General features: G+C 43.0%; 1 protein-coding gene across 1 annotated transcript in view; it reads right to left on the reverse strand.

Annotated features, from left to right (window-relative positions):
* LOC115464717 overlaps positions 1-27,673 on the reverse strand; it is a 362,726-nt gene that overhangs the window by 119,320 nt on the left and 215,733 nt on the right. Inside the window, 3 exon segments of the mRNA XM_030195078.1 lie at positions 495-608; positions 14,089-14,202; positions 27,452-27,468. Of these exon segments, the coding sequence (XP_030050938.1) occupies positions 495-608; positions 14,089-14,202; positions 27,452-27,468 (245 nt within the window).

Genomic DNA, 27,673 nt, shown 5'->3' on the forward strand with positions numbered 1-27,673 from the left:
ATAAACAAAGTTTAGAAATGGCAGTTGTGACTTCCCGTGGCAGCCTGCAGGAGGTTGTGGCCGCCATTTGGAATTGGGAATGGCATGAGCAGGCTGCCATTTTGGAATTGGGAATGGCATAATTACGATAAATTGCATTATGTACTGTGATTTGCATTAACCTATCTGCAAATCAAATGTCCATTACTAAGTCAAACTGTACCAGTACATCAGTCACATTCCTCCACAACAGTGCATCCCTCCACCTCCGGAAGCCCTCTCTCAACCCCAAGACACTCTAGGATGAAGGGTTTTGCAGACCTGATCCCACCCCTGGGATACCCACCTCTATCAGTGCCTCCTCCATCTCCACAGACAGTTTAATCTGTCCAAAGTAGGGAAACAGACAGAGGGAGGAGAAGAGGAGATGACAACCTTTTATCCCAGTAGCACTGAATTCCTGAATTGTCCCAGCTGACTTCAGTAAAGATGTGCAGGAGGAACTTTATACTTACTTGTTACAGAAGGACGAGTCTGTTCAGACATCTCTGATTCAGGATTTTCCATGATAGGGAGAGCTTCCTCTTGCTTAATACTCAGTGAGAACACAGATGTTACAACTGGAATGTCTGTGATGAGAAAACACATTCACAAGGATTCACGATATCTGATAACACTAAATTAGGAAACTGATTTTAAGTGTCCAAATGTTTGATGTGAATGACTCATCTCCTGTGATCTCAAAATGCAAAGCCCATTAAATCCAAAACATTTACTTACTGTTGGTGGAGTCATTTGGATTTTCTTTTCCCTCCCACTCACATTGTTGAGTGAAATATTTCTCATCTTCCTTTTTAATCTTGAATATAACATCAGGATTAATAATTGAATAACCTGTTGATAAGAAGTAGGAAAATTATATTTACATTGTGATTTGTGCATGGAGGTCTGTGTATAGGTATCTTGGGGTATGTGTATTTGTCTGACAAAGCTTGGAGAGAAGAGGCAGCAGTGGTCCGACACTTGATTAAGATGATATCATGAGGTTTTCTGGTATAGAGAATTCTCTTCATTTCCCTCCTAGGTGGAGGCATTGCAGGAGTCAATCTTCTGGTTAATATTTAGAGGGGTTACATGTTGTACAGTATAGTTGACTCGTGTGCAACTGATATGTCATGACATTATGCAGAAGCCTCAGAGAAAATCTGAGAGGTAGATCCTCTCTCTGGTCTTCTGTGCCAAAATATTTTGTATAGGAATGGGTGAGAGATTCCAGGTGGTGTTGTGTGAAGCCTCTAGTTTAAGGTCTACATTTTATCTTAAAAAGGAGAGCAGCATCTTTTGCAGATCCTGTAGCAATGGAGTCTTTCACACACTCCTATTGAATATGGGATGGCATAAGAAGCCAAGATCTAAATTTGAGGTGCCCATGGTATCTAGTTCCTGTGATTTTTATGTGCTTGTTTGGTAGATGACAGAGAAACCTATTTACCTCGTGAGATGAGGATGTCATGAATCTCCTTGATGACCTTCTTGTACAGCTCCTTCTGCCATTCTCCCAGAATGTCCCAGTTCGCTTCCAAGAAATAAGCAGAAACATCCTTGAATGTGACCAATGCCTAGAACAGCAAATAGGATACCCTACATCAAAGTGTCATCATTTTTTCATTTCGTTTTATTAAATATACACCCTATCAACATACTTCTAGATGGTTTACAACAAACCCATGTAATAGTTCACATAAGAAGAAACAATAATAGAAATAAAAAATCATTCAAAGTAAAATGGGTAAGTAGAAGAAAACAGTCAAGCCTTTGTGTTTCTTCAAAAAATCAAATAATGGTACACCGCAACTTCAAGGGTAAAGTGTTCCAGTTGTATACATCATACTGAAAACACACACTGTCTCATGGAAGTTTTATAAACCACAGCACTGTTAAAAAGAACGAAGGTTTCTAGAAGGAAGACATTTAAGTAGTGTGTGATATTTACAGGTATCCAACGCAGCTCCTCAGAATGGAAGAACTAGGCATTAAATGGGCAATTCTATAATCTAGGTGTCGCATACGTAAATGTCTAGAATACCAGCATTTCAGCGTGTATGTGTCCTGGTACCTACATTACTGCTAGCAGGGTGCCTAAGCGTGTACTTGCAAGGGAGCAACACAGTAACAGACAGGACTAAGCACGTGACTTACAGAAAATCTCATGTAGGTGTCTGCACTTACGCCAGCTCCATGGCTGGTAACACTGGCAACTAAATGTGAGTCATGTCGATCTCAGATTAAGCCAGTATTCTATAATGGATCCCAGTCACTTAGAATCTGTTGTGGAAAAGGAACCTACTGCACGTCCTTGGGGCACTTACATGGAGGCTCCCAGTTGTAGAATTGCCTCCAAATTGTCCACATCCAGAAATCAGATGTGCTGCAGTGTTCTAGTCAAGTTGCAAAAGGCCTAAGCACTGTATCATGGAAACCTAAAGATAGAATATTATGGTAATCAAATGAAGATAAAATCAACAATTCTATCAGCATACAAAAACCATCTGACGTGAAGATGAAGCTGCAAAAAGTAAAAAACAAAACAAAAACTATAAAACCTGTGAACGAAATGTCAGCAGAGTCATGAACTAATCCTAGATAACAGATTTGATTCTAAATTGGAATAGGTTCAAGAAAGGAGGGTAAAGATAAAAATGCAGAGAAGAGCAGAGCTGATCAGTAGGTATCACCATCATCTCAGTCTTTTCCATATTCACTGTTGGGCCATTTTGAGCCCACTGTGCTGAAATCTCACTATCTGTGACTGATGAGAACCGAGAGACTTAAAAACTGACAAACAACACTCTGCCACAAAAGATCACATAAAGAGGACATATAGATGCCAAATAATACAGCAGAAAACACAGAACCCCCAAGAGACCCCCCCCCCCACACCCAATACTAAACCACTGTGACTGGCACTGAATATCCAGTTTATTTTTGGCTGGTTTCGACTTAGGTGGCTGATATTCAGCGCTGACCAGTTCAGATGAAACCTAAAACTATTCACATGCTTAAGAAGGACAGAGATGGCACAAAGGGGGAGATTTGTCACCACAGGCTATGTTCCTAGGCAAATCATTCACCCCATACAACAATTGAAGATCAGTGAGAAAAACAAAATAAAAGCATAAAATATACCAAATAATCTTAAGGCCCTTTATATTAATCTAGCTAACCTTACTCTCTTAGCAAGTTTGAATAACTAAACAATTCACCAATATTGAGATGCAGACAGCAATCTAGCAGTAAGATGTGGCACTTAATTCAAAAGACTGGATAGCACCCATGTATGCTTATCTCCCAGCTGGTGAGAGATCACACGTGTGTACTCAGTGCAAAGAGCTCCTGGTTCTCAAAGAATGAGTCTGATTTGACAAGGCTAGAGTACCAGATTTGGAAGCACTGAAGCAGAGAGAGAGGAATACAGAGGACACCAAACACGGATATAGTAGAGAAGTCCCATACCTAGTCTGGCAGCCTCTGTACTATCTTGGTAGAGAGATCATCTAAAAATGAAAGATCACTTTGGTGAGGCAGAAATGATCCAACAGCCAGGATCTAGCCTCCAAAGAAGTATTATCCTCTCGCACTGATGATGTGTCTTCAGGAGCTTCTGCTAGGGAGGGAAGGGTAAGGATGGCGTGAAGGAGGCAGATCTCACACATCACCTAGATAAGATTTTAAACAGTGCTGGGGAGGACTCAGCTGTCTTAGTACATGTGGGTACCAAAAATATAGGGAAGTCCTGGAAGCCAAATTTAGGCTCTTAGATAGAAAGCTGAAATCTAGAAGCTCCAGAGTAACATTCTCAGAAATACTCCCTGTTCCACATGCAGGACCCAAGAGATAGGCAGAGCTCCAGAGTTTCAATGTGTGGGTGAGACAATGGTATTGGGAAGGATTTAGATGTGTTAGGAACCAGACAACTTTCTGTGGAAGGGGAAGAATGTTCTAAATGCGACACACCTTACCCAGGGCAGAATCAGGCTGCTGGAACTAGTGTTTAAAAAGAGATACAACTTTTAAACTAGAATATGGGGGAAAGGGAGAAATTAGATCTTACCTGCTAATTTGCTTTCCTTTAGTCCCTCCGGACCGGACCAGGATTGGACTGATGGGTTGTGCTCGCCTACCAGCAGGTGGAGACTGAGAAAAAACTCTGACTCTAGAGAGCCAATAGGAGCCCTGGCCATGTGACCTTAGCCTCAGTATTTGAATAACAAAGCAGGAAAGAAAGAAAGACCTTCTGTGCCGTATGGAATCCTAGCAGCCACAAAGCACTCGGCAATGCCAAGTATCAGAGCTCACCAGCAACTCTCACCAGAGAAGTGGTATGGCCCGATATGTATTACAGCTCACCAGCAACTCTCACTAGAGAAGTGGTATGGCTCACTTGTACTATAGCTCACCAGCAACTCTCACCAGAGAAGCGATATGGCTCACATGTAATATAGCTCACCAGCAACTCTCCCCAGAGAAGTGGTATGGCTCACGTATAATATAGCTCACCCGCAACTCTCACCAGAGAAGTGGTATGGCTCACTTGTCTTATAGCTCACCAGCAACTCTCACCAGAGAAGTGGTATGGCCCACTTAAGATTTTATATATATTCCATCAACTGAGCTTACCAGCAACTCTCACCAGAAAAGTGGTAAATCATATTTAAGGTTTATAGATATTCCAGCAACTGAGCTCAGCCACAACTCTCACCAGAGAAGTGGTATGGCGTATTTAAGGTTTTATAGATAGATTCCAGCAATTGAGCTCACCAGCAACCACCAGAGAAGTGGTATAGACCACGTAAAGTTCTGTATATATATAGTATTGTTCCACGAATCGTAAAGGAATGAATACACTTCCTACTGAATACACTTCCTACTTAATAAAAGAAGCTAAAGAGTAGAGAGAACATGGGAGGGGCCTGGTCCGGTCCGGAGGGACTAAAGGAAAGCAAATTAGCAGGTAAGATCTAATTTCTCCTTCCTTAGCGTCCCTCCGGACCGGACCAGGATTGGACTGATGGGAAGTACCAAAGCAGTAATCTGAAGGGAGGGACCCTATGAAAACTGCAGAGAAATGTTCATGCTGCATAGGCCACCTGGCGACAACTAACATGTAGTGTGTCCCAATGAGCAAAATAAAATGAAACTAGGACTAAGTTGCCAACTTACCAATGTGCACCGAGAGCACCCAAAATCGCCGTAGTAAGAATAGAGCCCGCTTCTGAAGTTGTGGAATATGTTGTAATACGCTGTGGAACTGCCCTCTCAACGAGAAGAGAAATAGACATTCTCATTTCCTTGATCCTTCGCGATATAGCGGGTTAGAAACAATGAAAAACTTTTACGCCTACTGGCTAGAAGGACAAAACCAATAAGAAAAAACCGATTGGGAAAGGTGAAAACTTTAAACTACAGCAGACCGAAAAGAAGTTACCAACCGTAGAAGTATTCCACACATAGATCCACTTGCTGCAATGGCTACTGGGAAACACTGCTTGAAGAGGAAAACTTTATAGAAAAAGTTATGGCTACTAGAAAACAGAACTTTCTGTTCACCTAGTTCACCTAGCTGGTGGACGAAGCGGGAGGTACAGGTGCAGGACTCCTTTAAGAAACCGCTTTGACAGTGGATGCTGCATAAGCGTGCGGTTGTCAACAGTATCATGCATCACTGATAGAGCTGCCAAATGAACTCTAATGGATGAGTAAGACAGACAAGATTTCACAAGATGCAGAAGATATTCCAAAACATGCAAAATGGATACTGTTTGTGGAATGAAGTGGCGAGAGGAGTACCACAGAGTGAACCGTCGCCACTTTGATTCATAGGACTTTAATGTAGATTTCTGTCTGGAAGCAATTAAAACTTGAAGTACTTCCTGCGAAAATATCAAAGATGTTGCAGACCCAGTAACCACGCCATAAGTTTGAGTGACTGGGGGTCCGGATGTAGAAGGGTGCCTTGGTTCTGCGTAAACACCTAGTGAGATGATGGAAGAAACGCATAAAGAAGGCTGAAAAACCCCTGCTGGACGTTGGCATCTGTCCCTGTCTCCGTCAAGACTGTTGCTGAACGGAAGAAGCAAGAAATTTTCGTGAGCCTGAAGGCAAAAAGAGATAGCCCTGAAGTGTCGCAGTGAGGAAGTAAGGCTGAAAAAATGAGAGTCCATTCACCTAAATGCAGGGTGACACAACTAAGAAAAAATGAGTACAAACTCAAGAGTATACTCTTAACTCCTCCTTGGCGGATGACATAACCCATTGCCATGGCAAGGACCAACATAGCTCTCTCCGCCTTGTTTGTCAGTAGGGAAAACAAAATTCACCCGAAGGTAAAACGAATTGCTGAGGTCCCCCAGAAAAAAAATATATACAAACAAGCTTCTGCCAAAAAGTGTACTGCACGAAGCATCCCAATGACAGAACTAAGGTTCTTGAGATAACTAGATGACACTTAAATAGTGCGATTGATGACCCTGAGATTCGCAATAGGATGAAGGAAAATTCCTTCTTGGGCATTAGAAAGTAAAATTGCATTCTGCAGAATAGAGTGAGGAAATGGCCGAAGGCCCAAGGTCACCAAGAAAAATATAAACTGGGATGTTTGCAGAGGAGACAAAAGACTGTGCGCCAACCTGACTAAACAAAGAGAAAAACAGAGATATCTGATGAGAGATCAAATGAGAGATCAAATGAGAGGCCTGGCTACAATCACCACCCAACCTAGAGACTGTAAGAAATGCAACACCCGGTGCGTGACCCGAGAACTCTGCTGATAAGACTTTCTCCAATTAGGCAGTCGTCTAGGTAAGAATGAAATGACCCTAAGAGCGCAATGAACATCCTCTTAGATCTATAAAAGAACGGAAGAGAGAGTACTGCTGAAAATGACCGGTTAATGCATAAGCAAAAAACTAGCCATTCTCTGGATCCTGAGGTGAAGAGGAAGGGTGACCAAGGACACCAGTTAAATAGGGCTACAAACTCCAACCCTATCTCTATGGCGTTCCATAGTTGGGTAAGTTCTGAATATAGAAAGTTCTGAATATAGGAGTCCACCAGCTATGGTAGTACGCTCCGGACAGAAAAAAATTGTCCCAGTATGAACGTCTGATTCACCGGCCTGTAATTTCTTGGATCTCCCTAATCCACATACCACTAATCCACGTACCACGGTCATGCGTCCTCCCTCACTGAGATGTAGATTGTAAGCTCCTTTGAGCAGGGAACGTCCTTCTTTGTTAATTTGTACAGCGCTGCGTAACCCTAGTAGCGCTCTAGAAATGTTAAGTAGTAGTACCAGACTCACACCCAATAGATATGAATGTTGAGCTTGTTTCAGGTTAAAACACCGAACCTAGGCCCAGGGTCCCCGGTGTTCCTAGTGGTGAACAGCCATGGCAAATATTGTATGCGTTAGTTTGCAGAATTACTGCAAAGCCTTGCTTTTGGAGCAGAGATTTCTGTTCGATACTCTCGTGAGAGGTTTTGTTTTTTTTGTTTTTTTTTTTCTTTTCTTTAATGCTGTTCTGGCTGTAGAAAAGTGGACATTTGAGCTTCCCCAGAATGGCAAAACTTATGTACCTATGCCCATTAGATATGAATGCTGGACTTGATGGACTTTAGGCCTTACCCAGCATAACCATACTTATGTACCTATGGTATAAATACACAGGAAGTGAGTGAATCCCCTTCCAATTGAAAGAACACTCTGGAGTGAAGGCGCATAGAATGAAAATGAAAAAGGACAAACTTGGAAATTACCTGTAACGAAAAAAGTGAAGTTGTGCTACAGCCACTTGGTGAAGGCAGTGTAGACAAGACTGTATCTGAATTCAAGAAAGCTTGATATAACATCAGGTCTCTAAGGAAGAGGAAGAGATAGCAGATGGTATGTATAGGCATACTGGACCAAACCAGGATGTTTATAATCTGCCAATGCTGAACTGATAGAGTAGAGACAAACACGAGTAGATGGTTTGAGGACCGTCCACTATCTTTAAGTGAAAGGATGACTTTATTCTCTAAGTGACCATATGTCCTGTAAAAACCAGAAGAAAGCTAAAATGAAAAATGAGAGGCTTCAAGGCAGTTGGAAAGAAGGGAAGACATGAATAAAGCATGCCTGCTAAGGCAGCTGAGTGACTGGGAGCTTGGTAGACAGGACTGTCCCTCAGAGAATATGAAGAGCTGATATATCCCCATGGCATCTGAACAATATACTGTATGCCTCTAGAGAAGGCTTCTTAAAGTCGGAAAAAGAAAACACTGTATAACACTACAGCCATTGAGAGTGTCTGTTAAGTTCTTAAAACACTATATAACATCATAGGCATGGAGTAAAATGCTTGAAAGGAACTAAGATATTATGGTCAGAATTGCAAAGTACCAATCAATTGACTCTTAGACAATGTAGTCCTATTCACCAGGGAATGAGAAAGACAGAAATTTACTCTATGCCTATAGAGAAAGTTTCTAAAGTTCTTAAAACACTGTATAATACTACAGCTATTGAGGAAAATGCTTGAAATGAATTATGATATTATGATAAGATGTAGATTTTCCACCAGGCAATGAAAAATGACTGAGCACCAGAAAAAACTAGTGTTAACAGCCCCGTGATACATAGAAATTTAAAAGAAGAAAAGCTTGTTATATATCCATATATGAAAGGAGCCCCCTTTCAACCAAATATTGCCTGCTGATGTGAAGAGCATTTTAGAATACGCCGTTCAGCACATACAAAAGTGTACACATCTTGGAGCCGAACTGCTCTATGAATTGCAGCCTTACCTTCAGCAGAGAGATCCCCGACTGATAAGATGGAGGGAGAAACAAAATGGCCGCCGTTCGCTCCACTGGCCCTGTGGCGATCGTCGACAGCGCGCCCGACACCGTCCGAACAAGCGGAGCCCAGTGGAACGGCGAAGAAACAACAGCCGGCGAAAAAGGCCCCGAAAAAACTGGAGGCAGCACCGGACCCGAAGAAACCTTGAAGGGAGAGCAAAATTTACACGTTCCGGCTGCGTGAACTGCGCGACGCTGACCGACAGCAGCTGTTTGAACTTTTAAGCCATATCGGAAAAAACAGGTGGCCGCGCTTACGCGGTTCGCACATTTCTTTTTTTTTTTTTTTCATTTGTTTAAACTGCCGCCGCCAAAACGCAAGAAAATGGAGGAAATTAAATCTGACGAGAAAAAATCGCTGTTTAAAGTCACAGATACTGAATTATTTTCTTCTGTTTGTTTTTTTTTTTTTTTTTTATATAACCCCTCAATCATAATAAAACACTGGAGCTGCCTGCTCGTTTGAAGTCTGGGGAAAGAAAGGCTGCTTCTTTGAATTTCCTTTTATTTGATTTAATTCTTTTAAAGCAGCTGCCTGTTAAAAGTGGCTGCCTCTCCCAAAGACGGTACACCTTTCCAGAGAAAGGGACGGCCCTTCCCTGCTAAGCCAGGGAGATGGGGAGGAAGGGGGGTGGACTCGAGACACCCGAGTTTAACACCCCCGAGGCTGTCAAAGAAAGAAGAGAAAGGAAACCCTGTCAAGCCTCTAAATAAGATTCCAGGCACAGAAGAATTATCACAAATATCTGTAATATCTAAAGAGAAAAGGAGAGAGACTAATGGGCTCACTTCCTACCTGCTGGGAGACTGAGAAAATACTGGGGCTAAGGTCACATGGCCAGGGCTCCTATTGGCTCTCTAGAGTCAGAGTTTTTTCTCAGTCTCCACCTGCTGGTAGGCGAGCACAACCCATCAGTCTAATCCTGGTCCGGTCCGGAGGGACGCTAAGGAATTGACAGTTGCTCAGGAGAAGATGGACTGAGATTAGGTATCTTTAAAGGAACAGGGAAGAAAGGGCATCCCGATAGGGAAATTGAAACAAAGGCTGAAGTAGGCCAGGTGCCTTCAAAGGAAGAGCAGATGGAGAGTGAAGACTGCTAACTATCCCCGTCAACTACTAAGTAAGCTGTAAATACAATATAGACAAAAAACACACTTTGAAATGTCTGTATACAAATCCTAGAAGCCTGAAAAATAAGAAGGGAGAGTTAGAGTATATTGCACTTAGGGGCCCTTTTACTATGCTGCGGTAAGGCTACTGGGGCAATGGAGTACGCCAATCCGGCTCTATCGTCGGGCACACCATTTCCAGGCTGGATTATTTTTTGGGGGTGGAGCAGCGAGGGCAGTGGTAAAAGAAGGTCTCGGCACATGGCAAACCTGTGTGCTGATATCACCACAGGGCCCCTGATCTGTGGAAGATAACCAATGGAACACTCTGAAATCAGGGTCCAAATTATATCACCATGACAGAGTGGATTAAACTGGAGGGTGGTAGAACTATATATTAAAGAGGAAATTGAGTGAAATAGGATAAAAGTTCAGCAGGAAACAGATTGCAAAGTGGATAGAGAGAAGTCAGAAATAGTGAGAGACACAGGGAAGATTATAACAATTCAAAAGGGATGAAAGACAATAGGTACTAAAGAAGTTGAAGGAAAGAGAGAGAAACATGGATAAGGGTGGAGGAGAATAAGAGAAAGAAGAAATGAAAAACAAACCAAAAAGAACACAAATCAAAGACAAAAAGTAAAAATAAGAAAAATAGAACAAACACATTATCTACACAACAAGAGTTAGAAGTCAGAGGCTGTGATTATAACACCTCATTCTCACTATCTCTGGTCCAGGAGGAGGCATCTTTCTTATAGGAAAAGTTTGTATCACCTCATTATTAGCTTTAATCGTAGCTTCATCACATGCTTCAGGCAGTTCCTCACATCTGCCTGTTGTGGTCAGATTTCCTGTTTCCTCAGATCCCTGAGGCTCAGTCTTGAATTCCCCTTGCTCAAATCGGATTAAAATGTCAGGCTTGACATTGTGGGAGCCTATTATAAGAAAAAGACAGCAAAATATGTTTTTTTTTAAAGTTACCACAGAATTATTCACAGGCACCTCCACTGGTACAGAATAAAAAAAAAAAAAAGAGGGGTACTGCTGTACTGATCATCATCAAAAATTTATTCTAGAAATACCCCGATATTTTCATACTGTGGTGAGCAACTCCTATCGCAACAGCTACAAACAGCTGCGTAATCCATACTAATACTGCATAAATATAATGGAAATGTCATCATGAGTTTTGGGTTTTTTTACACAGTTTTCCATCCAGTTTCTATATAAATCAGATTCTGCTGGATGACGACAATTGGAAAACTGGTAAATCATTCTGAGGTAGATATTCAGCTCGAGGCAGTCAGAGGGTTTTAGCCACTTACAACCACAGGCTGAATTAACCCCAGAGAATTAACGCCAGGCCATGTCCAGGATTGAATATACAGGTAAGTGTGATTAATAAGGCAGTACCCGGTGGCACATAAAGTTAGGAGAACAGAGGGGATATTCAGTGATACTATCCAGTTAAGAGCCACCGAATATCTGGGAATGACCAACTCAGTGTGGTTTAACTGGGCAGGAGCCTCTAAGAAAGCAAATAGAATGTTAGGTATTATTAGGAAAGGAATGGAAAACAAAAGGGAGGATGTTATAATGCCTTTGTATCGCTCCATGGTGCGACTCCATTCTCCTCTGTTCTACAATTAACCCTTTCAACAATAAATGTTAACTCCCTAATCTCTAATTGGTCTGTCTTGAATAGACTGTAAGCTCTGTTGAGCAGGGACTCTCTCTTCATGTTCAAGTGTACAGTGCTGTGTACGTCTAATAGGGCTATAGAAACGATAAGTAATAGTACTAATAGTAGTAATAGCAATGCTGCTCAATCACATACCCCGGCAGTATCTGCTTTAGAGAGGATAATGGCTTCTTATCCCACCGGCTCTGCATTCCTAAATAATCCCAGCTGACTTTATTAAGATGTGCAGGTGGAATTTTATACTTACCGTATTTTTCGGACTATAAGACGCACTTTTTTTCCCCCAAAATTTGGGAGGAAAATGTGGGTGCGTCTTATAGTCCGAATGTAGCATAGCTGCTCGCTGTGGGGGGGCAGCCAGGGCCAGTCTTGGGCTGAGGCGAGCGTTGCGACCGCATAGGGCCTCGCGCTCAAAGGGGCCCCACGCGGCGCACCTCAACTTCGCCCACTGCTTTTTTTGTGAGGTCCGGCTCACCTGCCCGCTCCCTTCTGTTCGTGCACCCATGCTTCCTGTTTTGAAATCTTTAATTTACCCGAAGTTGCGGCGAACCAGCAGTAAAAGCAGCAGGCAGGCTCGCCTTCTCGTCGCTTCCTTTCCCTCTCAGCGCGTCCCACCTTCCTCTGATGTAACTTCCTTTCCGCGAGGGCGGGACGCGCTGAGAGGGAAGGGAAGCGACGAGGAGTCGAGCCTGCCTGCTGCTATAAGATAATGAGTGGAATGGAACGGGTCGATGTGAAGAGTCTGTTTACACTTTCCAAAAATACTAGGGCAAGGGGGCATGCATTGAAGCTGCAGTGTGGTAAATTTAAAACGAATCGAAGGAAATTTTTCTTCACTCAACGCGTAGTTAAACTCTGGAATTCGCTGCTGGAAAAGGTGGTTAAGGCAGTTAACTTAGCGGACTTCAAAAAAAGGGTTGGACAGCTTCCTGGAGGAAAAAGCCATAGAATCTTATTGAATGGATGAGGGAATAATACAGTATTTCTAGGATGGGCGGGACAAATTGCTTGTTCTTTTGGCCGCTGTCAGGTGACAGGGTGCTGGGCTTGATGGACCCTTGGTCTGTCCCAGCATGGCGATGCTTATGTACTGCTGGTTCACCGCGACTTCGGGTATGTAAATTAAAGATTTCAAGGCATGGAGCAAGGTTGCACAAACAGAAAGTCGGGGAGCTGAGGGCGGACAGGCAGGAGGGCGGGTGGGCAGGGGTTTGAACGAATCACTGGACATGGGGAGGGGAGGAGAATTGCTGGAAATGGAGGGGAGAGGCGGGCAGGAGAGAGAGGAGAATCGTTGGACATGGATGGCAGGGGAGGACAAATCCCACTGCAGTCACATAGGTTGTGCAAAACTGCTGCCTGGGGCATGAATCGGAACTATAGCCACTCCCCCTTGACAAAGTTTGTACGAAACGGGTACCTGTCGGGGATTTAAGAGGGCACCTTTTCGCCTAAGATAAGTGCAGTGTGTTGCTTTTTGACAAATATATATTTACTGAAGAAAACAGAGCAAGTTGCTTTTTGTGATTATAAAAGGGTTGGTGGAGGTGGAGTCAATGATTATGACATGAATATATGTAATATATTCACCTATTGAGTGAAAACAATATTACTATCTACAGACAAATTGTGTATGAGACTCCCTTTCACTTTAGTCCAAATAGTATTTAAGACTATTGCATCGTCATACACACACTCTGTGTATTTTGTTTGTTATTTTAACACATGAGACAGAGTGACGGTCTCAATCATTCCTTGAGTCCCTGTACAAGAGCATTGCACAACCTGTGGTCCTCCAGCAGATCTCTGCCACACTTTTTGCTTCAAAAATTTTTTTCCTTATTTTCCTCCTCTAAGATTTAACAATTTTTTATTGATGAATGCACATATTAAACATTTCCATATCTAGCAATATAATTGTGTATAATCAAGGTAAATCTTTACTAATACAGCTGAACATCTATCATCAACATTTTCCTTATTGTTTATTCCCCCCTCCCCTCCCTCCCTCCCCCCACTTCCTTAGTAATGGGTATATGAGCAGTGCTCCTTGTATGAAAAGGCTGTATGCATAATCAGTACCCAGAAATCCATATGTGAAATTCAAAAGTATATCACAAAATAGCCTGTGTATTGCTCAACAAAAGTTATAATAAAAGTTAAACTACTGACCGCAGACCGTAAGTCAGTGTCTTTCATTTCTTCCCCTCCCTGTATTTGATTCTACCAGTCAACAAAGTACCGCCCCCAAGGCAGGGGAAACATCACCTCCTCAAAGTACCGTTATCTTTCCCATACCCCTCAAACTCTTCCCCCTCCTATAATGTATTTTCCTCCTCTAAAACCTAGGTGCGTCTTATGGTCCGATGCGTCTTACAGTCCGAAAAATACGGTACTTGTTACAGGAGGGTGAATCTGTTCAGACGTCTCTGATTTAGGAGGATCCATTATGGGGAGATCTTCCTCTTGTTTAACACCGAGTGAGATCACAGACGTTACAATTGGAAGGTCTGTTAAGAGAAAATACATTAGGAGTCATCAAAGATACAATAATACTAAATTAGGAATTGAACTTTAAGTCTCTAAAGGCCTGGAGACTTTGATCTGAAAATTCACAGCCCTTCAAATCCAAAACATCTACTTACTCTTCATGAGATCATCTGGGTTTTCTTTCCCCTCCCACTCAAAATGTTGAGTGAAATTCTCGTCTTCCTTCTTAATCTTGAATATAACATCAGGATTAACAATTGAATAACCTGTAAGTAAGCAGGAAAATAGCATTTAAATTTGTATGTAGAAGCCCTGGGGAGGCTAAACGCTATTCTATAAACTGTTCTCAGAGTTGTTGATAGAACAGTGTTTTGCGCCAGGATCCGCAACCAATTTTGGGTGTAAGGATTTACACCCACTGAAACCTGGTTTATATTCTTACACAGAAGTTGTAGTTCTCAGGAAGGGTCAAAACGTTGTGGTACAGAAAAGGGAGACAGACTGCAGCTGGTCTTGTATGAAGCCTCCAGTTTAAGGTAAACATTTTATCTTTTGCAACAGAAGTATCTGCCATCACTTACTATTTACTATTTTTAGAAGCCAGATCTCAATTTCAGGTGCCCACGGGACCTGGTACCTGGGATTTTTCCAGCTGTAATAAAATAACAGCACCCATTCCATTAATGTGCCTATGTGGTAGATGATAAAAAAGACATATTTACCTTGTGTGATGAGGATGTCATGAACCTCCTTGATGACCTTCTTGTACAGCTCCTTCTGCCATTCTCCCAGAATGTCCCAGTCCACTTCCAAAAAATAAGCAGAAACGTCCTTGAATGTGACCAAGGCCTGGAAAAGCAGACAAGACTCCGTCAGTCACAGTTTCATTATCATGTTTGTGTAACAAACTTTGTTATATGACCTCAGTCAGTAAGATCAGAGCTCCAGTACATTATAGTATGAAGTATATAGTATGAGTTCTGTCCCCTTAAATCTCCAATATTTTGAACAGACGTCCTGGTCCTTATACTGGAAATCTCTCATGTTGACTGATGTAGCAGTTTGGAAGGAGGAGGCAGCAACAACTGAAGAGGTGGGAGATAAAGACGCTGGTGGGTTAGTGTAAGAAGGTTGGAGAAAGAACAGAAGATGATATGACGTCACAAAGCTGAAACCGGTTCTCCCCCCCCCCCCCCAGCCGCCATATTGGTACACCCAAAACAAAGTAAACAAACTATCAGCAGCTGTATCCACATTGTCATTGTAAATTGTTATTTTATCTGTTATATTTAGCTACAGGACGGTGTGTGCAGCATATATACACAGAGGAACTGCCACAACGGAATAAGCTTTCATCAGTGGTTAGAGTATTAATTTGTCTTAAATCGCTATCATTGGGTCATTTTGAGGGGTTGTATTGGTGCTGAGATTTTTTCACCTAGTAAAGGGCCACCAAAACAGACATCATGTTATGAGAATCAGGTGCTCAACATTCAGAGTTTTTTAAATTTCTAAGTGCAAAGGGTTTTTCAAACTTTAATTAGGGGGTGGTGGCTTACCTGAGGCAATAGTGTGAAGTGGAGCTGCCCGTTGTCAACTTGCAGAGTGAGGAACCTTCCTGTGAGGGAGAATCGGTACCAATTCCAAGAGGCACCCTATTGGACACCAACAGATAACAAGGGTCTTGTTCCCTTGAAAAACGTTGTGCCATAGGTGTGAGGCCGCAGGGCAAGGCAAAAGAGGCGTGCTGCTAGGTGCACACCCTGCCCCTTGGGAGTTTTGACTCTATACTACAATTCTCAAAGGGGAAGTGTAAAGTGAAGCCGAAGACAGCGACTCCAAGTGTCCTGGGTCCTAGGGATAAACACCTTATTTCTTCTGGACCATCAATTAATCAGGTATTATCTCCCCTTGGAGCTTCTTTGAGCTCACCCGAGCAGACCCCACATCTTCCTCCCCTTTCCTGTCAGATAGGGGCTTCCCAGGTGGTGTCCCTTCCTCAGGCTGGAGGTTGAGTTGGAAGAAGCAGTTTCATTATTAACTTTTGTCAATCTGCCAACAGCTATTCAGGCACCTACGTAAATCAGCAGCCTTCAGATATTCAGGACCAGCAGAAAATGACGTTAAGAGATTTGTGGGATTTAATTCAACGTATGGAGAGTGTGTTCAAGTCAACTGTTTCTCAGATTGCAGTTTTTCTCAAGTGGTGGTAAACAAATTGCAGAATGTAGATTCTAATATGCAATGTTTTGATAAGAGCGTATCTAATGTTGAGAAGCAAATTTATTAAGAAAGGAATGGAAAATGAAAATGAGAATGTTATAATGCCTTTGTATCATTTCACAGTGCGACCGCACCTCGAATACTGTGTGCAATTCTGGTCACCACATCTCCAAAAACATTCAGCAGAATTAGAAAAGCTACAGAGAAAGGCGACGAAAATGATAACAGGGATGGGTCGACTCCCCTATGAGGAAAGGCAAAAGCGGCTAAGGCTCTTCAGCTTGGAGAAGAGGCAGCTGTGGGGAGATATGACAGAGGTCAATAAAATAATGAGTGGAATGGAACGGGTGGACATGAATCGCTTGTTTACTCTTTCTAGAAATACTGTGACTAGGGGGCACACAATGAAGCGATTAAAATAGTACATTTAAAACTAATGGGAAAAAATATATTTCTTCACTCAATGTGTAATTAAACTCTGGAATTCATTGAAAGAGAATGTGGTAAAAGCAGTTAGCTTAGCAAGGTTTTTAAAAAAGTTTTTGATAACTTCCTAAAAGAAAAAAGTCCATAAGCCATTATTAAGATGGACTTGGGGAAAATCCACTGCTTATTTCTTAGATAAGAAACATAAAATCTATTTTACTGTTTTGGGATCTTGCCAGGTACTTGTAACCTGGATTTGGTACTGTTGGAAATCAGGATACTGGACATGATGGACCTTCAGTCTGTCCCAGTCTGGCAACGTTCATGTGCATTTCCCCCTCCCCCTTCCATCCATATGCACTTTTCCCTCTGCCTTCTCTTCTACACACTCACACACACACTTTCCTTCTATCCTTCAAAATTGTCTCCTCTCCCTTCCCTGTGCTTTTCTCCCTCACCTCTTTCTTTTCCTCCTTGTGGATCCCCCATTTCACTTCCCTTCCATCCACATGCAGAATTTCCATGTGCAGTTTCTGGCCCTCCCCTGTTCCCCCCCTAGGGGTCCCACACGCCTTCCTACCTCCCACTGTCCCCCTCCTCAGCAGCATTGGCAGATACAGTGGCAGTCTTGCTCTCTCCAGCTGGCCTGAAGCTTTCCCTCCGCTGCCTCCTTCCCAATATGGCAACAGAGGAAAGGACCTTGGGGCTGGCTGTAAACAGCTTTAATCTTTTGTTTACTTTAGCAGAATATTATTTTAATAAACATAAACTAGACCTACTGCTTCAGTCTAACACAGACAAATAAGGAAAGCGAAGAGAAAGCTGGAAAAGCTGCACAGAAGTATTTTATTTATCTATCACATTTATACCCCACATTTTCCCCACTTAATTGCAGGCTCAATGTGGCTTACACAGCACCATAGAGGCAAGCTCCAGACCGGTAGAATACATATACAAAATGCTGGAATCCTGTGTACAAAAGGAGAGAGAATAAATTTCTTACCTGATCAGGAACCAGGACAGACATTTCCCTGCTGTTTCCCCTCTGAATTCTGCAGCTGCTGGGATGGATGCAGGCTGCAGATTTCCCTTTTCCTGGACAGATGATAAAACAGGAGGAGGCTGAGCTGATTCCACTCAGATAAATTCCGTCTGCAGATCTGAGACTGGATCTTGCAGGAATTTCCAGGCCCCAAAGGCAGAAAGTTTCTGCTTTTGTGAGTCTTTTCCTTCTTTGCAGCTCTTGTTGAAGACACTAGAGTCCAGATAAGAAAGAACAGATAGAGTATGTTCAGAGCTCCTCCTCCTGGTGTGGTCAAGGAACGATGATAAACAAGAAATGGCATGATGTCACATGGCTGAAGCAACTTCACCCATGGAAGTTTTCATTCTCCCCAGCGAACCACCACCATCTTAGTACACCCAAAACAATGTACTTGAGATGGTGAGAAGCTCCGCCTACTGACTTCAGGTCAGATAATGGGTCATGCATGCTCAATCAAACCTCCTTGGATGAGGTCATTCTGAGATTTCCCACCTCCTTAAAGTGGATCTGGATATAAAGTACATAACAGACAGTGGGTCCTATACAGGGAGAACACAGCAGGGAAATGATTTAGGACCTAATGCACAGAAGTCCCTGGAAAGAGACGCTTCCTATTTCTAGCTATTGGATAGCGAGTGTTTCACAACAGAAACTGCATGCAAATGCGCTGCATGGACTTTTATCGTGCAGCTCAGGTATGGAAAGTGTGGCTGGTATGTGCATGCTCAGAGCAGTTCCACTATGCACATTTGTCCTCCAAGCATATGAGCTGTGTATATGAAAGCAGAGCTGCCAAGGGGTCCCAATTTTTGAGAGGAAGATTTTAGTACACGCCCCAACCCCACACACTCTATAATGGCTCCATCCACTCTGCATTGGGTCCACCCACTCCACCTCTTGTCAACTTTTTCTTTTGATGTAGACATAAGGGGAAAAAAGATTTAAAATGTTCCCAGGTTTCAACCCAATTCATGTTTAATGTGAGATATAAATGATATAAATAAGTAAATAAATATATAGAAACTCTGAATGTTGAGCACCTGATTCTCATAACATGATGTCTGTTTTAGAGTCGCTTTACCTTTAGAAAATTTAAATTTTTGCTTGCATCCGCTACGCGTGTCTGAAAAATATATTTTTATTTTCTGGCGCTTGTTACAGACGCACGCAGGTCATTACCACCAAAATTCTTTACCGCTAGGCCAAAATGGACGCGCGGCAATTTTGGTTTTGAAACACATCCATTTTCGTTAAAAAAGGGCCCTTTTTTACAGGCACACTAAAAAATGGATTGTCCAAACCCGCGCCTACACTACTGCAAGCCATTTTTCAGTGCACCTTAGTTAAAGGACACCTGGGTTTTTACTTACCTGCAAAACTGTTTCATTATAGGATAGCCAGGCACTGCTCACCTCATTCACAAACAGGCAAGAAAGCCCCTCCCTCACTCCTTTTTTTTTTGCTGCCTGATGAAAAAAGCCTTCATTCATTCATGGTGATTGCAGAGATTCCTGTAAACAGAGACAGAAGAGAAACCTCACCAGCCCCACCCAGTGGCATAGCTAGGTGTGGCGCAGGGGGAACGGTCGCTCCCCCAAATGGAGTTTTCAAAATAAACTGCGCCTATGCGTTTGCGCTGCTGCCTTCCCGTGCGGACCGCAGTGCCATAACAAACAGGATGCACCGGATCGTTGTCGCCTGCCAGACACTGCCCAGAGTGCCTGCTCTAACACTAACAGTACCGGGAAGGGAACAGACTGCTGCGCTGCTTACTGAAGAAGTGAAGTGAGCAGCCTGACCCCCCCCCCCCCCCCCGAACCACCTGGACAGCCTTACTAACTGGCCGCGTGGACAACCTGCTCTCAGCTCTCTCGACAACGTTCCTTCCTTCTCATCTCTTCTCCAAGCAGCACTGTGTGGGCGCCGGAGCCAGGCCCAGGGGTCCTCCTCAGGCACGTCGGTGCAGTGTTAGGCCCTGCAGTGCAGCCCAGCTGTTCTGCGCTCGGACGCGGAGCCTCTCGGCCTTGGCTTCAGCTTCAGCTGTGTGAGCTGAGCTCTTCTCTGGCGACTGTGGTGGGGTAAGGGACCACACGCGCTGTGCTGTGCTGGCTGGCTGACTGTGTGTGTGTACTGGGGATGGAAATTGGAAGGGTTCCACCTCTGCGGCACTAGGTGTTTCAGCTAAAATATCATTCTCAGGGCCGGGGAGGGGGGGGTTTACAGAAGGCGATCAATGGACAGTCTTCTTAGCCCAGGAAAATGGGGGGGGGGGGGGGGGAGACACACACACACACATTCATACACCCTTCTTCTGCCAATAAAATAAAAAAAGGAAAGGGGTGGGGATGCACACACACAGTCTTTTTTTGTAACCCATAAAATAAAAAAGGGGAGGGGTGGACTGGAGAGAGAAGCACACACACACTCACAGCCTTCTTTTTTTCCAGCCGATAAATTAAAAAAAATAATAATAAGAAAGGGGAGAGGGGAGAGGGAGGTACACACAGTCACAGACTTTTTTTTTTAGCCCATAAAATAAAAAAAAGAAAGGGGAGGGGTGGTGAGGCACATACATACACACACACACACTCTTCTTCAGCTCATAAAATAAATTTAAAAAGGGGACATAATGGAAATAAAATACACTGTGTGTGGTGTGGTGGGGTGGGGGAGGGTAGACCAAGATAGTCAAAACAAGAGGGGTCATCAAGGGAACTGGGAAGCAAGAGAGAGATTTCAGGGGGGGGGGGGGAGCAAGGGAGATCCAGAGAGGAGGGGAGCCAGGGAAGCAAGGGGCGATGTCCAAGGAGGTTGAAAAAAACAGGAGATGGGGTGTTCCTATCTAGTCCATTATATGGACTTTAGTTCACTCAAAACAATAGCAAATGCTAAAGCAATAGCAAAAGATTATTTAAAAAATAAATGTGTGGTCTAAAGCTGTTCCAGTTGGATAGGCAGTGCCTTAAAAGGTGGAGGACAAAATATTTTGTTTTCTTTTTTACTTATTTGATAGCTTTTTAATTTATTTGAAAGCTTTCCATATCTAGATATAAATATCATGAAATAAAAATTGAACATCACTAAAACAGCTTAAAAATGGTTATAGCTGGGAGAAACCGCATTTGTAATCTCTGTATTTTGTGCTCATTTTTCTACATTGTTCTATATTATACAGATGGCAAACTGGCTTTTGTTTTCTTTACAACCATCAGTGCCTGCAAGCTGGGAAGACCAGCAATCTTGAGAATCAAGTTCTTGAAATCCCCTTAACTGGTCCTTATTTCTGCTTCCCCATTAACCCCCAATAATAACTGCTGCCTCCAGCCCCAACTGATAATGTTGCAGGTCTGCTATCCGTAGATTCCGTTTGCTATATAGTTTGAGTAGAATATTTGCAGATTTTTGTGATGCTTCACACAGTATCTGGCAGTGGAGGGATTTTGTGTTGCTGTTACTGAGGCCTATGCATTCTATTACAATTGTACCAAGGATAGTGAAAAGAAAACTAGGCAAAAGGAAAAATGGGAGGGGAGAGCAACAGTAGCGTAGCAAGGGCTGTTGGAATGTAATTGTATTTTACATGCATTGCCTGTCACCTATTATTTCTCTGTGATTACTCTGTGACCTCTGATGTGAATTACTTAGAGAGGTCACACTGCTATGCAACTTCCTGTGGGGGCAGATGCAGCAGATGCAGCACATGGAGCTCATGATCTCTCCTAACCTGAGAGGATCTATGGTGGTGTGAGCATCCATTACCATCTAAGCACATGGAAGGAGCTGATAATACAAATGTATAGTAATATGTATATATAAGCCTGTCTGATTATAATCTAACTACAAACTGTGAGTAAACAGATGTTTTGTTACTTCAACTTTAAAGTGACTCAGCAGTGAATTATTCAGGGGTGAATGAGAGAGAGATGAAGAAAGAAATTAACATTTCTAAAGCTGAAGCTGTGTGTACTAAAATCTGCTAATTATTTACTACAAATAATCCAACAAAAGGGTTATGGGCCCCAGGGTCCAGGAATTGAAAAAGAAGAGAAATATTACCAGGCAGAAAAAAAGGCCACATTTTTCTCTTAAGTTTTAAAGGAAAGATTCAGTCTGTCTCTCTCTCCCCCCACACAGCAGACAGAAGGCTAAGAAAATGGCTGAGGGAAGAAATTCACCATTGTTCTATTCTCTCAAGGTGCCTAAATTAACTGAGTTTAATTATCAGCAGTGGGAACTAAGATTCATATGTCTCCTTCGAGCAAAAGGATTATATATATGCTTAGATCAAGACAGAACAGCTGAAAATATGGCTGAATGGGACAATGCAAACTATTATGTGAAGTGCATGCTTTTGGAAGCTCTCTCAGAGAAACAAGCCATATTAGTGGAGGGAAAAGATACACCAAAGGACATTTTATATAAACTGAGAACTATGTATGCAACTACATATGCAAAGCAGCAACCAATTTGGTTGGCAGAGTTGAATGAAACCAAATTAAGGGATAAAAGTAAATGTAATGATCACATTATGTATCTTATGTCTTCATTTCAAAAGCTAGAACTTTCTGGAATTCCCATGTGTGATGCATTGAAAAGAGCATTTCTTTTTACCTCACTATCAAAGAAGTTTGATGTTTTTAGGTCTGTAAATGAGGCCATTGAAGGGCAATCTTTTGAACAGGCAACATCAAAACTAAGGCAGGAATGCATAATAAATGATTCTGAGGAGATGTGTTCTCAAAGCAAGTCAGAGAGAAATGAAACAAATTTCTTGGCAAAGAACAGAGGAAGGCGGAGCTATGGGAAAACTCCACCCAAGGGCAAGCTGATTTGCTACTCATGTGGAAAGGAGGGACATGTATCTAAATGGTGTAAGGAAACACAAAACACTCCCTCTAGCTCACCTAAGCCAATGGAACTAAAGAATTTTCAAACCAGGAAATGTATGAAGGACAAAGATAAACACAAGGGCTTTCTAATGGCAGAAAAATCTTTGACTATGGTAAATAATAATTCAAATGAAAGTACTTGGATTTTGGATTCAGGGAGTACATGCCATTTAACCAATTGTAAGAATTTCTTTCAGGAAATGTGTCCAGAGGAAGGTATTCTTAAAACTGCAAACGCAGGGACTGCTAAGATCCAAGCAAAAGGTATTGGATTCTTAAAATGCAAAGTGTCTAATGAAGTTAAAGAAATTCCTGTAAGTGATGTCTTGTATATTCCCCAAGCAGTTTGCAATATGCTTAGTGTATCTACATTAGATAAGAAGGGATTTGTGATTCATTTTGAAAACAGTAAGTGCACAATCTCTAAAAATGATGAAGTGTATGCTGAAGCTTTTATGCATAATGATGTTTATAAACTGAGCATTTCAGGTGAAGCCTCACATATGGCGCAAGTAAGGAAGAATGATGGTAAATGTAGTCTGGAAATCTGGCACAGCCGCCTGGGACATCGTGATTTTAAGGTAATCCAGGATCTTCACAGTAAGCAACTAGCCACTGGCATTCAGATAAGTGCAGATGCTGGTAAAATGGAGAAATGCATAGACTGTGTTACTCAAAAAGGTGTGAGACCCTCATTTCCTGCATACACAGGAAATAGGAGTAATAAAGTACTGGACTTAATACACAGTGACTTATGTGGACCGTTTAATATCCCATCATTGGGAAATAACAGATTTGTGCTAATATTCTTGGATGATTTCTCTAGATATTGTGCGGCCTATTTGCTGAAAGAAAAAAGTCAAGTCACAGACATGCTGAAGAAATACGTAGCCATGGTGAGCAATAAATTTGAAAGAAAACCAAAGGTTCTTCAGACCGACAATGGTGGTGAGTTCACTTCACAAAGCATGCGCACATTTCTAGAACAAGAAGGCATTCAGCATATCACAACAGTAGCTTATACACCAGAGCAAAATTCTGTTGCAGAGAGAAAATTTAGGTCACTTGTGGAAATGACCAGATGTATGCTGTCAGATAGCAATCTCCCTAAAAGACTATGGGGGGAAGCCATTCTCACAGCAGTGTACCTACAAAACAGAATGCCAACTAAAGGCGCTGAGCGCACACCACATGAGACATGGCATGGTAGGAAGCCAAACCTTTCACACATAAGAACATTTGGAAGTACAGCATATGCTCATGTACCAAAGCAAAGAAGGCATAAGCTGGATTCCACAACAGAAAGGGGCATTTTAGTTGGCTATACTCCAGGACACAAAGGATATAGAATTTTAAATCTGAAAACTGGCATTGTTGGCATAAGACATGTTACATATTTTGATGAAAACAAAAGGGTTGATAAAGGCTGGATTATCCCAGATGAGCCTTATCATCCAGAATATGAAACTAGAACCATAATAGACATGCCAGTGTATATAAATGCCATACCAAGGCAGATGTCTGAAAGCAACTCACCTGTATCTAACGAGGAACAGGCAGAGGAAGCAGACACAGAAAGGATCATTGAAGAAGACAGTACAGTTGGAGAAGGGGAATCAATTGGAGAAGAACTCTCAGATTTAGAGGATGCGGAAAGGTCAGACCAACCTGTTGTCAGACGCTCATCCAGGGAAAACAAAGGTGTTCCACCCCCAAGACTGTCTTACCTAACAAAGTCAGCAGAAGCTCAAGAGCCCTTAACATGGGATGAGATTGAGAAAATGCCAGCAGAAGAAGCTGCTGAATGGCATAAAGCTGCACAAGAAGAAATTGATGCATTGGATAAAAATAATACTTGGATTCTTACAAAATTACCTCCTGGCAAGAAAGCTATAGGATGCAAATGGGTATTCAAGTTAAAAAGGAATGCACAAGGAAAAGTGGAAAGGTATAAAGCCAGATTAGTGGCAAAGGGATATCTTCAAAAATATGGAGAAGATTTTGATGAAGTGTTTGCACCTGTAGTGAAACACACGACAATAAGAACACTTCTGAGCATTGCAGTCTCAAAAGGCATGCAAGTCAACCACATTGATGTGAAAACAGCGTTTCTTCACGGAGATATAACTGAAGACTTGTACATGGAACAACCAACAGGTTTCATAAATACAAAACAAAGACAGCTAGTGTGTAAATTAAACAAAGGTCTTTATGGATTAAAGCAAAGTGCAGAATGTTGGAATGAAAAATTGCATGAAATATTGACAAATTTAGGATTTAAGCAAGGTGAAGCAGATAAATGCTTGTACACTAGGTGCACAAATGGACAATATGCATACATTTTAGCTTTTGTTGATGATCTGCTCATTGCAAGCAAAAGTGAGCAAGAGTACAAGGACATTGTAAAATATTTAAACCTCAATGTTGAGATAAAAGAACTTGGTAATGTGTCATACTATCTTGGTATAGAAATTGAGAAACAAAATGATGGTTCTTATCTTCTAAGCCAGAAGCAGAAAATAAATGAGCTTATTGAAAGTTTAGGTATGCAAGATGCCCAAGTTGTAAGCACTCCCATGATCACTGATTTTCTGAAGGATGAAACAGTAAGAGAACCTTTACCAGATAACATCCAATATAGATCAGCCATAGGTAAGCTTTTATATCTAGCTACCACATACAGGGCTGATATAGCAAATGCAGTAGGAATTTTGAGCAGAAGGGTCAGCTCACCTACCAAATCAGATTGGACTGCAGTTAAAAGGATGGTAAGGTATTTAAAGGGTACCATTGATTGTAAATTAAAGATTTCAGCCAATAGTAATCCAAAACTAATATGTTACTGTGATTCAGATTGGGCAGGGGATCATTCTGATTATAAATCCACAAGTGGATATGTGTTTATGTATGGAAATGTACAAATTTCATGGGCCAGTCATAAACAAAGTATTGTGAGTTTGTCTTCTACAGAAGCTGAATACGTGGCCGTATCGGAAGCGTGCAGAGAACTGATGTGGATTGAAAAACTTTTGCTGGATTTCGGAATAGCTGAACAGAGACCAATCCAGATAATGGAAGATAATCAGAGCTGCATCCGACTGTCACAGAATGACAAGGTTCAGTCACGCACCAAGCACATCGCAACGAAATACCACAACGTGCGAGAGTTGGCGAAAGAAGGGGTCATCAGTCTACACTATTGTCACACCAGTGAGATGACAGCTGACATCATGACCAAACCGTTACCCAGAGAACATTTTGTGAATCTGCGTATAAAGCTTGGACTTTGTATGAATAAATAATTGCATGACAGTTATGCATGAGAAGGGGTTTGTTGGAATGTAATTGTATTTTACATGCATTGCCTGTCACCTATTATTTCTCTGTGATTACTCTGTGACCTCTGATGTGAATTACTTAGAGAGGTCACACTGCTATGCAACTTCCTGTGGGGGCAGATGCAGCAGATGCAGCACATGGAGCTCATGATCTCTCCTAACCTGAGAGGATCTATGGTGGTGTGAGCATCCATTACCATCTAAGCACATGGAAGGAGCTGATAATACAAATGTATAGTAATATGTATATATAAGCCTGTCTGATTATAATCTAACTACAAACTGTGAGTAAACAGATGTTTTGTTACTTCAACTTTAAAGTGACTCAGCAGTGAATTATTCAGGGGTGAATGAGAGAGAGATGAAGAAAGAAATTAACATTTCTAAAGCTGAAGCTGTGTGTACTAAAATCTGCTAATTATTTACTACAAATAATCCAACAAGGGCGGGGCGGTGGGGGCGGTCCGCCCCGGGTGTCAGCGGGTGGGGGAGTGCTCCGTCGGGAGCCGACAGCTCTCGGCTCCTGCCACCACCCTGCCTTTTTAAAAAAAATCTATGCAGCGATGCAGGCAGCGCCTCGCGTCTGCCCTGTGTGTGCTGTGAAAGGAGAAAATCGCCTCGCTGGCGTCGGGCCTTCCCTCGTTGTGTCCCGCCCTCTTCTGAGGTAACTTCCTATTTCCTCGAGGGCGGGACACAGCGAGGGAAGGCCCAACGCCAGCGAGGCGATTTTCTCCTTTCACAGCACACACAGGGCAGACGCGAGGCGCTGCCTGCGCCACTGCATGGATTTTTTTTTAAAAAGGCAGGGTGTGGCAGGGAAAGAGAGCTTAGATGGGGGGGCTTAGATGGGAGAGGGGGAGCTCAGAGGGGAGAAGGGGATTGGGGAGGGTGGGGGAGCTCAGAGGGGTGCTCAGAGGGGAGAAGGGGATTGGGGAAGGTGGGGGACAGGGGCATAGCCACGGGCGGGCCTGGACGGGCCCAGGCCCAGCCACTTTCCCTCCAGGCCCGCCCAGCCAACGTCTGCCCTGCCCCGAGTGTCAGGCTGTCAGGAGGTGTGGGGGGGGGGGGTGCGCTCCGCTGGCACCGCAGTCCCCACCTGCCAGCTCCATCGACGAGCCGACGACCCTCTTCTGCCACCGACATCCAGCCTTAACCCCCCCTCCCGGTGAAACGTGAGGGCGGGACACAGTGAAGGAAGGGCCGACACGACGAGGGGATTTGCTGCCTTCACAGCAGCGCAGAGCACAGCAGACGCGAGGCGTTTCACCGGGGTTTTTTTTTAAGGCTGGATGCTGGTGGCAGAAGAGGGTCGTCAGCTTAACAATGGAACTGGTAGGCAGGTGGGGACTGGGTCAGGGAGGGGGGCTTAGATGGGAGAAGGGGTGGGGAGGGGCTCATGGGAGAAGGTGACTTCATCTGGGTGGGGTCGGGTGGGGAGGGGCTCAGATGGGAGAAGGGGACTGGGTGGGGTGGAGCTCAGATGGGAGAAGGGGACTGGGTCTTGGTGGGGTGGGGCTCAGATGGGAGAAGGGGATGGGGACTGGGTCGGGGTGGGGAGGGGAGGGGCTCA

This window comes from Microcaecilia unicolor, chromosome 3, assembly GCF_901765095.1.
Source record: "Microcaecilia unicolor chromosome 3, aMicUni1.1, whole genome shotgun sequence".
NCBI classification, from domain to species: Eukaryota; Metazoa; Chordata; class Amphibia; order Gymnophiona; family Siphonopidae; genus Microcaecilia; species Microcaecilia unicolor.